The sequence below is a fragment of the Equus quagga genome, chromosome 8 (assembly GCF_021613505.1).
Source record: "Equus quagga isolate Etosha38 chromosome 8, UCLA_HA_Equagga_1.0, whole genome shotgun sequence".
NCBI classification, from domain to species: Eukaryota; Metazoa; Chordata; class Mammalia; order Perissodactyla; family Equidae; genus Equus; species Equus quagga.
The window spans coordinates 60,958,609-60,970,535 of record NC_060274.1 but is presented as its reverse complement, the minus strand read 5'-3'; the positions used below and the strand labels follow the sequence as shown (position 1 = coordinate 60,970,535).

The following is an 11,927-nucleotide window of genomic DNA, read 5'->3' as shown; positions in this document are numbered from 1 at the left end:
TGTAGGTCCACACCCAGGATCCTAACCCATGAACCCTGGGCTGCCAAAGCAGAGCATGCAAACTTAACCACTACACCACTGGGCCGGCTCCTAAGCAAGTGGAGCTTTTTTCTTTCTCTCTTTTTTTTTTTTTGAGGAAGATTAGCCCTGAGCTAACAGCCACCAACCCTCCTCTTTTTGCTGAGGAAGACTGGCCGTGAGCTAAAATCTGTGCCCACCTTCCTCTACTTTATATGTGGGACACCGGCCACAGGCATGGCTTGACAACTGGTGCACAGGTCTGCACCTGGGATCTGAACCAGTGAACCCCAGGCTGCCGAAGCAGAATGTGTGACCTTAATCGCTGTGCCACCGGGCCGGCCCCAGCAAGTGGAGCTTTTAAGTGAAAATATAGTAGATGGTTTTCTCAAAGTCTTTTATGTTTTCTGTTTTGAAATGAGAAAAGAAAACCTTTTGTTTTTCAATCTGTAATTCAGAGATCACAAAAATATTCTGTGATAATGAATATTTACCAAAGCATGAAATAATTGAACCCATTAAGAAGGGTATAGGATTCAATTACAAGAACACGACTAGAGATTCCATGAAACAATATTAAATAATTCAAAAGCTAAAAGACTAAACACAAAACCATGAGCAGTACATTGAATACCAAACCATACCAAACTGGTGTCCAAATCCCCAGGAGATAAACTGATTTCATCTGGAGAGGTGACAGAAGAGCGTGTAGTCCTTGGAGTTCTTGGAGAAGGGAGTGTGTCCCAGGCATTATACCCACTTGGTGGTGGAGTTGGCATTTGAACACCTGATCGTTGGCAGCAGTTCTCTGGGTTGGACATCCAAGCTTCAAGTAATTTCTCCCTGTCCCAGTCTTTAAGAAAAATGGAATAGATATCTCTCAAAAAAGAGAAAATATGGTGATTTTTTTTTAAGATTTTTTATTTTTCCTTCTTCTCCCCAAAGCCCCCCGCTATATAGTTGTATATATTTTTAGTTGTGAGTCCTTCTAGTTGTGGCATGTGGGACGCTGCCTCAGCGTGGCCTGATGAGCAGTGCCATGTCCGTGCCCAGGATCCGAACCGGCGAAACCCTGGGCCACCAAATCGGAGAGCATCAACTTAACCACTCGGCCATGGGGCAAGCCTCTATGGCGACGTTTTAAGAGCTTGTTAGTAACAAAAGAAAGTGAGGATGAATTAAAGAAATATAGGTCATCTAAGGAAGAAAAGTTATTTAAATGTCAAGGTAGTCATTGCAAATGATATTCAGGTATGTCATATATTAATATTTTTAAAGGAAATTTAAACTTTTATAATCTACTGAGGCTTATAACCCTGTCAATATCTAACAATACCGTCAAAACTTCCAGTCATTTCTACTAATCATCAAAAGATGTGGCTCACACATCACTTTTAGAATTTGATAAATTTTTGTTGGCATAAGTTTGATTTAGCCATTTTACTCTTTCAAAAAATATGTAATTTTGCAATTGGCCTCACTGGTTTCAAGTTGTAAAATGATTACACAGCTCACTATAAACATGTCAAAATGCCAACAAGAAGTCCTAAAAATCATTTGGTAAGCAGCTTGAAAACAGAAGGAACTTCTGAAGGGATTATAGTTATAAATACAGTTTTGGTGAATTAGTATAAATTCTGTATTAGGTAAGCTCGAATCTGGTATAACTAAAAAAGAGGGCTGGCCCCATGGCCGAGTGGTTAAGTTCACAAGCTCCGCTGTGGTGGCCCAGGGTTTCGCAAGTTCAGATCCTGGGCACGGACATGGCACTGCTCGTCAGGCCACGTTGAGGCGGTGTCCCACAAGCCACAACCAGAAGGACCTGCAACTAAGATATACAACTATGTACTGGGGAGATTTGGGGAGATAAAGTAGAAAAAAAAAGATTGACAACAGTTATTAGTTCAGGTGTCAATCTTAAAAAAAAAAAGATTATCTCCTATGAACACTTTTAAAATAGCCAAGTGAAGCATGTTATTATAAAGTCCAGAGCCATAAAAACCTAACTCTTTAAAAACAATAAACTAAAATATCCAATTATTTTGCTAGGTGTGATAGTTCTGTAAAGTTACAGAATATCATGCTGTGGTTTGGGGGGATAAAAAATAAGATTGGGGGGCTGGCCCCGTGGCTGAGTAGTTAAGTTCGCGTGCTCCGCTGCAGGCGGCCCAGTGTTTCGTTGGTTCGAATCCTGGGTGCGGACGTGGCACTGCTCATCCAACCACGCTGAGGCAGCATCCCACATACCACAACTAGAAGGACCCACAACGAAGAATATACAACTATGTACCGGGGGGCTTTGGGGAGAAAAAGGAAAAAATAAAATCTTTAAAAAAAATAATAAGATTGGAAATAGGGGTCAGATTACAAAGAGGAAGAAAAATTCAACAACTGAAAAAAACTGCATTTGAGTACATTCCAGGAAATGTTGCTAAATGGACCTCAGTGTTTTAATAGGTCATTATTACTCACTTAGAAAGTTAAAATACTTTTCTTAGAACAGTATGATTATTTTTTAAAAGACTCCATTATGTCACTTTTCAATAAAGGAAAAAGAGAACTATTATAATTTGCATACACAGATATTAAATATGCTAAATTTTAGTCTTATCTACTACAAATATTTTTCAGCACAATTTCTGTTTGGATTCTATCACATCATTCATTTAGCAAATATTTACTGAATGCCTTTTATGTGGCATGTACTATGTCAGGCAGTAGCGATACAATGGGAGGAAAAACTAGGCACGGTTCCTGCCTTCATGGAACTTACGCTCTAGAAAGGAGAAAGACATTAAGTAAAATCAACACAGAAAAAACAAGTCATCTGGGGGCTGGTCCTGCAGCCAAGTGGTTAAGTTCACGAGCTCCACTTTGGCGGCCCAGGGTTTCGCCGGTTCAGATCCTGGGCGCGGACATGGCACCACTCATCAGGCCATGTTGAGGCAGTGTCCCATATGCCACAACTAGGAAGGACCCACAACTAAAAAAATATGCAACTATATACTGGGGGGAGTTAGGGAGAAAAAGCAGAAAAAAAAAAAAAAAAGAAGATTGGCAACAGTTGTTAACTCAGGTGCCAATCTTTCAAAAAAAAAAAAAAATCATCACTGTCAGAAGCACCATGAAGAGAATCCCAGTCAGGGAGGTCAGAGAGGGTGACTGAGGATACAGCCAGGAACAGACCTCTGAAGGATGAGTGGGCATTAACTTGGTAAAAGAGAGAGGAAAAGACATTCTAAACAGATGGTACATGGTATGTTCAAAGGCCTTGTGGCAGCAGGGAACGTGGCATCCTTGTGAAATTAAAATGATCAATGCAGCTGGAGCACGGAGACCAAAGGGGAAGCACTGTGTGAGATGAGGCTGAAGAAACAGGCAGGGGCTAGACCACGCAGAACTTTTTAATAACACTTCTATCATCAGCTTAGGAGTGATAGGAAATCAGTGAAAAGCTGGACTTGGGGTTAGGAAGGACAGGTTGTCATGATTAGATTTGAAAAGATCATTCTGAGTACAGTATGGAAAAACAAATACACAAAAAAACTGGATACGGCAAGAGTGGAGGGAAGGTAGACCACATAGCAAGCTATTGGGTAATATACATGAGAGATGATGGCAGCTAGGGCCAGATGGTTGGTTGCAGCAGAGATGAAGAGAAAGGGAGAAGTTTAAGATTTGGGAGGTGAAATAGACAATTTGGTGACAACAGGATATAGGGTCTGAAGGAGAGGAAATGTCAAAGTTAGTATCTCAGGTTTACCCAGTTGGTTAGTTGGTTCTGCCATCTATGCAAATAGGGAATACTAGAGAATCAGGTACAGGGAAGAGCATGATTTCAGTCTTATACATGATGTTTCAGGTGCTTTTGAGATATCTTAGAGGTGCTTTCAAATAGGCAGTTATACATAAGAGTTCAGAAAGAGGTCTAGTTCAGAGGGAGAAATCTATACCTAGAAAAGCCTTGAAAGAAGATATCATTTTCTAGAAAGAGAGCAGAGTGAGAAGATGTGGATCACTGATGTTTGATTGCCCAAAGAAGACAATTAGTCTCCAAAGGAGCTTAAAAAATACTTCAATATAAATTTATTCTAAGCATAAGCCAATTAGCTTTGGTCTTATTATTTTGTAAATTTTACTTATTTTCTCATTAGGTAGCATTCAATTATATAAATTACTTTTGTTACTGAGGAAATACTCAGAGAATGACCTTTGTATTCCTAACAGAGCCTTCCTCAAAATTCAATTACTACTTAGTAAATACTGCCAAACATTTCTGTCTTCTGCTTAATCCAGATCAACTTCATTACTTTGGGACTAAATTTGACAACAGATAATATAATACTCAAATTTATTTTCCTGTGTAAAGCTGAATGCATGTTACCAAGGATACAATCTATAAATCTTCCAAATAGTTCAGTTTAATAGCTCTGAAACAGAGCCTATCCTAGTTTGAGAGCAATTCGTGTAAACCGTAGCTCTGTGCACTATTTTATTTACTAACATCATTTATCTCTGCAAATCTTATTTGATTATCAAATGTCACTGATATTACCTAAACAATATACAAGAGATGTCCATTTGAAAACCTGCATTAGCCTCTATTTATTTCTTAATAGGGAAATGAAATATAGAACTCTTCAGTTATCAAAAAAGCTATCACATTGGGGCTGGCCCAGTGGTGAGGTAGTTAAGTTCGTGCTCTCTGCTTCGGCAGCCTGGGGTTTGCAAGTTCAGATCCCGGGCGTGGACCTACACACTGCTCATCAAGCCATGCTGTGGTGGCATCCCACATACAAAATAGAGGAAGACTGGCACAGACGTTAGCTCAGGGACAACCTTCCTCAAGCAAAAACAGGAAGACTGGCAATGGATGTTAGCTCGGAGATAATCTTCCTCACCAAAAAAAAAAAAACTTATCACATAATAGACAAATGCCAAGTAGGAAAATTCAATTAGATATGACCTTATTAGAACTGATCCCTATTATGTGAAAGAAGTAACTTAGGGAAGTATCAATGGAGTAAAAATAGAGTTGACCATTTAATAATTCTTGATTAAACATATACAAACAAGTAGAGATAAAAATGTTCCCTTTATTTCCTTAAAGATTGGCACCTCAGCTAACAACTGTTGTCAATCTTCTTTTTTTTTTTCCTTTTTCTTCTTCTCCCCAAATCCCTCAAGTACCTAGTTGTGTATTTTAGTTGTAGGTCCTTCTAGTTGAGCTATGTGGGATGCCGTCTCAGCATGGCCTGATGAGTGGTGCCATGTCTGCACCCAGGATCCGAACCAGCAAAACCCCAGGCTGCTGAAGTAGACCACGTGAACTTAACCACTTGGCCACAGGGCCAGCCTAAACATGTTCCTTTCAATTACAATAAAATTACCGGTAAAGTTAGCCTTAGATTCTATATAATATTCTAACTGAGAGTCATTATACATTATATCATCTAGCTGAATGTAGATACCTGTAGCAGAAATGGCTTTAATTACACAAAAATGCTGCAGTGTAGAACTGTTGCTTACAGTTAAAGGTGGGCATGTAGCTGAATTCTGGCCAATGGAATATGTGTAGGAGTGATGCATATGCCATTTCCAGGACTGGCTCAAAAAACTTCCCACACTTATTTCTCCATGCTCTTTTCCCTTTCTGACTGGTTGGCTGGAATGGAGATAATCCCTAGGGCAACCTCAGAAGCCATTTTAAGATGGCAGAGTCTCAGGGACCTTTTTTTTTTTCCCGAGGAAGATTAGCCCTGAGCCAACTACCCCCAGTCCTCCTCTTTTTTTGCTGAGGAAGCCTGGCCCTGAGCTAACATCTGTGCCCATCTTCCTCTACTTTATATGTGGGACGCCTACCACAGCATGGCTTGCCAAGCAGTGCCATGTATGCACCCGGGATCCGAACCGGCGAACCCCAGGCCGCCAAGAAGGGGAATGTGCGCACTTAACTGCTGTGCCACCAGGCCGGCCCCACCTTGAATAACTGTGTGGAGCAGAGTGCCTGTCCTACTCCTAACTTTAATGGAAAAGCTTTGGACTATTAAATGACTAATAAATGTTTACTGTGTTTGAGCCTACACTTTCGTTTCAGCAGTTAGCCTACCCTGACTAATGCACTGTCATGGTTCCCAATGATGAACAGCTTCCACTTTTCTGCCAGTTCTATGTTATATTTAAATGTACTCTCTGTATGTAAAATCTCAAGCAAAGAGTAGGGTATACTTTCTTGTGCTGTGAACCTTACCCTAAAGAAACACAATTTAAGGTATTTTGTGTTTCTTTACAGTTTTTATATTATGATTGTTAAGCATTATTACTGGCTAAAAAGAAAATATTTTATCTTTAAATTCTATAAAGCTGTTCTGAATTCCTTAGTTTCATTTTTGACCCAGGTCTAAATTTTTTTCCAAAGGATTTACTTCAAAGTTTATAAAGATGACAATGGAGAGATACAGTTTTATAATAAAAAGGTGAGTTTTCAAAAAATATATAAAGATTTCAGGTATATTATCTATTTTTTCTGTAACTATTTTCTGAGGGCTTAATGTATGTCAGATATTGTAGAAACAAACAAAAAACACCCCAAAAAAGCTGTCCTCTAAGAGCTTCTAGGTTAATGAAGAGGAAAAGCAAATAAACAGATTATTACAATATTGTATTTTAAGTGTATGACACATATATGTATGGGATATAACAGGAATAGACAGGAAGGGTCTCACTGTAGACTTGGGAACACATACTGAGAACAGGTTTCCTGGAACAGGTGATTGACGGCTCAGGTGAAGAAGCCTCGATCATGAAGGTGTACTAAAGAGTTGGATGGTTTTAAGTCTGTGGAGAGCCAGTGAACAGTTTTCAGCAGGGAGTGGCATGCTCAAATACGCATTTAAAAAAAATGGCCTAATGGCAATATGAAAAATTAATAGAGTGAAAGAGGAATGGCAACACTGGAGACTAGACTCAGGAGACTACAATTTAGATGAAAAATAACAACAGCCTGAATTTAAGTCAGTGGCAGAGGGAATGGAAAGAGCTAGAGAGGGTGGGGGAGGATAAGAGATATTTAGGAAGAGAAATGATGAGAGTGTGGTCAAATGTAGTAGAGATGGAGGAGTAAAATACAGCTTTCCAGTTTTTGGCTAGGCTAATTAGATAAACATTGATGCCCAAGTATCAAAACAGTGGGAGAAATGATGAGTTTGGGTGTGGACACCTAGACTGAGGAGAAAATGTTAAATAGACATTTAGAACAATAACCTCAAATGCTTTATTAAAGTCAGTGTATCTACAGATACACTACTATTTAGGTGGTTTTTGAAACCACTGGTTTCAGTACATAAATGTGCACAGCAATGTTTCTCAGAGAGTGGTCCACTTGGTAGGCTTGTTTACAATATCTCTTTCTATGCCTCATCCCTCACCTAATGACTTAGAATCTCTGGAAGCAGCCATAGGAATCTCTGGTTAGTTTCCCAGGCAATTCTTATTTATACTAAAATTTAAGAGCCACCGGTGTATAAAGTGGAAAAGAGTGTCAAGTATAGAACCCTGGGAAATATCAATATTAAAGGCAGTGATTCTAGAGGGTTATATACCAAATTATTCACAGTGCTGATCAAAGGATGATGAAATATGGAGTTATAGATTTATAGTGAAAATAGACAGGTAACCTCAATGACCGGACTAGAATAGCCACTTACCTTCCTCTTTTTAAAAATAATTTTTAAATCAGAAAAAACTTGTCTTTGAAACCAGCCAAACTGTCAAATACCAAGTGTGCAATGAGAGGGTTCAGCTCAGCATGTGACAACTCTCAGAACAGCTGCCTTAAGTACCACAGACAACTTACAACAAGCTGAGTACTTTTCCTAAGCAGAGTTGGTAATGTCCTCAAAAAAGAAACCTTAAGTGGGATAGAACATTCCTGTGTTGACTCTATAATTTCACTGTGTGCATTTCATGGTGAGAAACAGCTTTTATATAAAGTAAATACATGTGACAATACTGATAACATAATTGCTAGGTAGTTAATTGACTTTAGTAAAAATTATTGTCAAAACCAGGACTAGGACTATGGATTCCAATTCTCAACCCTGCTCGAATCACACACATTGCTAAAATTAGACAATGTATAAGCTGATTTACAACCTTGATTTTTAAAAAGAAATTTCCTATTTCTCTTCTATGATTTATAGCCAGTTTATTCCTCAAAATACAAAATGTTATAAGGATGCTGAGTACGCAGCAGCCTCTGCACAAAAAAACCCCTTTGCCTTGTTCACCAAACTATTTTATTTTATATTGAAATAATAAAATAGCCATCTTTTAACTCCGAAAAGTTTCAAAAGGCACTCATGTTATCAGAAGCATAAGACATTTCTTTCATTACCATGAGCTCGAAGTAAAGCTTCAGCAGTGAATAATGGAGCCTGAAGCATGTCTGCGGTTTCCACAATAAGCATATCTTTCAATTTACGTAGATCCTGAGGTCTTAATCCTTCATATGGCTTTGAAAAGAAGAAAAATAAAGTTAAATTAGCTATTATACTCTTAGGAAGTTCTAAATGACCATAAATAAATATGTCTGATTATCATTTATTTAATCTTCCAGTTTCAGTGTGGTTATTAAACTCTGAAAGGCTTTGTATGCACCACTACCATAGACTGCAAACTGTTCTTTCACAAGTCTTTTTTAAGCTGGAAAGTAGATACCAGGGCTTGCGTACCTCACAAGTCTATAATGACAAGACCATTTTATACTTCAGTTTAAAAAATCTGTATAATATAAAAAAGTATTAGAAATAAAAACCTATAATCCCACCACTGAGCAATAATCATGATTAAAGTTCTCAAGTATTTTTATTCAGTCTTGTCTTTTCGTAAATTATTTGTGTGTGTATCTATGTGTGTTCATTTAGGCACAGTTTTAATCACTGAACCATAAAACATTTTATACTTATGAAGATCCAATTTGGATTGCTAGTGGGATTATATGATACTTACTAATCAATTTGGAGAGAAGTGGACCATGCCATACTACTCAGACTTCTTACTCATAAACATATTATCTGTTTATTCAAATGTTCGTTAATGCTTCTTAGTCATACGGGTACTGTATCACCTCAGATTTTTAATTCTCTTATCTTTTATCATTTTTTCTGCTTTCATCAGAAAACATAAAGAATAAAATTGCAAGTGTCTCACTATCCAGAAACAATTATTGATAACGTTTTTGCCATAATTGTTTCAAGTCTTTTTTAAAACAAAATGAAACAAAGGAAGCAAAACTTTCTAAAAGCTAAAAATAACCTGTGACATGTTTTCCCCATTACATTCCTCTAATTTTCTCCATCCTCACTTATGGCAATCACTATCGTGAATATGATTTATAGCTGTCATGATTTTCTGGCATAACATTATATATATATCTCACTAGGCAATTTGCTTTTCTTTATTTTTATTCAATATTGCGTTTTTATTATTAATATTGATACACATACCTATTTTAATCCTTTAAACAGATGTAACCAGCTTACCGCACTAAGCAGAGAACTAAAGGCTATTGCTTAAAAGGCAGCAGAAATCCCCAAGTACTTATCAGAACAACCACCAGTGAGGCTGTCCTCTGGTAACATCTGTCAGTCTCCAGACAGCTCTGGGCAGATAGCAAACCTCATCTATTGCAGTTGATTTTACAGATACTTTAGAATTAGATATTATCTTTATTTCTTGCTTTGTCTTTTTGGTATCATGGAAACCATTTCATCAATTCTTACTTAACCCCATACGACTGGGACTTTATTCACCAGGGATAATTTCTCTCAGTTGACATGGTAAATTTCCTGATCCTTAGCTGTCTTCTGGCAGGGATGCATAGATAAGCAAAGAGTGTATTAACGACAGAAAACACTGACAGACTTGACTGTGTAAAAATATGCCAAGATTTAAACATAAAAAGTGTATTACTTTTAATATATCTGGAATTTGTGACAATCAGTAAATTTAAAAAATTAAGTTATAAAAACACAAACATCCTTAAAATACAAACTCTTTACCTAGCAAATTGCCCAAGGTTAAAAACAAACCCAAACTCAATATGGTAAGGCTGTAGTGAGATGGCTCCTTGATATACTACGGGTAAAGATAAAAATTGGCACACCATTTAACAACCAAGCATCATATATCATGAACCTTTAAAACATTCATCTTTTGACCTAATAATTTTACTTGTAGGAATCTGTCCTAAGGTATAATCACAAATGTGGACAAAATGGGTCTTTTGCAACGTTACTTATAAAAGTGACAAAACGCAAGTCACCAAAACGTACATTAGGGGAGTTATAGGACATCTACATGTTAGAATAGTCAGCAGTCCTTTAAAATGACTTCCACAACAAGTTTGTAAATATCAAGAAGTGTTAAGGAAAAAAATCCTTACAGGATATAAAATATACAGTATCATCAGTGATGAAAAACAGAAGGCGATCTTGCAAAATATTACAAGTATTATTTATTAGTGGTAGAATAATGAATATTTTAAATTTTCATTCTGCTTCTTTTTACAAAGAGTATGTTTTACAGAAAAAAATTAATTAAAAAATAAAAGAAAAATCACTGGGAACGTTAAAGAGATTTCAACAATGGTGGAGCACACACTCAATCAGTCCAGGAAACAGCAGTGCTGTTCCTTTTCAAAATGATGGTGAAGACTTATGCTAAATGAATTTCATGTCACACTGCATTAATAGCCTATTGTACCTATATATGCATTCAGCTATACTACCAGGAATCTCTACATAGACACATATTCTATGAATTTAATTAGAAAAAGAAATAAAAATTTAACCATAACTACATATATATGAATATCATTAACTAAAAAAAAAAAAAAAAAGAATGCAATTTAATCCAAACTATCCTTTCAAAAGCCTCTGAAATCACCATGTACAGTTTGCTTTTAAGCTAATTTATGAACCACACTTTCCCTACAAAAACCTAACAAACCCTTTATGGTTAAATTTGTAGTGCTCACTCCAGTATAGAAGTTATACCCTACGTTTAACATTGCTTCTAGTTCTAGTGCTCCAAGTTCAGACTTGAGACTCCAGGTACTTCTCCTGCCTCAGCAATGAGAGTGAATATTTCTTTATATTATCAATGATGGCAACTGTATATTTCCTGGTATTATTTCCTAAATGTTCTTTTTTAGATTAACCATCATTCTACCTCATTCATGTCGAGTCAAACAAGATCTGATTTTAGATATATTGAGAAAGGGATAATATAAAGCAATCTGCACAGATTAAGTTTTTAAAAAATGCACAGTTTTAAACTTAAGGAGGTTACACTTGAAGAAAAATAGTTCTTGAAGGAGAAAGACATACTGCCTTCATGAACACATAACAAATTCACTCCAAATCTCTGCAACAGAACTATAATTAGGTCATGTAAAGCATTTCAATACATTGCTCAGTCCCAAGTGGGCACTAACCCTCTCCTCTGCAGGAAGGATTAAAATGAAGGTGCCTTTCTCTTTCCTGTTGCAAAGCTAAACTGCTTCTATTTTCAGATTAAACACAAACCAGCAATAACCTTCAAAGCAGTCAGTAGTGATACAAAGAAAGAAAAAGGAAACTAATTTAAAAAGAAACAGTGAATGAAAGTGCCTCTTTTGCTTCAGTGCATACTATTGTTACCAAAATGCCAGTGAAGAAATAGGGAACAGCCCAGCATACAAACTGCACCACCGTGATGTCACATATAAAGGGATAATATCTTCAAAATCTGTTTCAGAAAAGACTGTGACAAAGAAGGTATAAAAGAAGAATTTGTTTTTATTTTTTCCACAATGAAAATAGCTTTCCCCTAATTATATAGGTAAAACATGTTCATAGTTAAAAAAT

General features: G+C 36.9%; 1 protein-coding gene across 2 annotated transcripts in view; it reads right to left on the bottom strand.

Moving 5' to 3' along the window:
• The window catches only part of ANKIB1 (ankyrin repeat and IBR domain containing 1), a 135,498-nt gene that overhangs the window by 51,127 nt on the left and 72,444 nt on the right, over positions 1-11,927 (bottom strand). For both annotated transcript variants that reach the window (XM_046669378.1, XM_046669377.1), the window contains exons 5-6: positions 8,414-8,531; positions 663-871 (exon numbers count right to left, since the gene is read on the bottom strand). In XM_046669378.1, the coding sequence (XP_046525334.1) occupies positions 663-871; positions 8,414-8,531 (327 nt within the window). The remainder of the gene's footprint in view (positions 1-662; positions 872-8,413; positions 8,532-11,927) is intronic.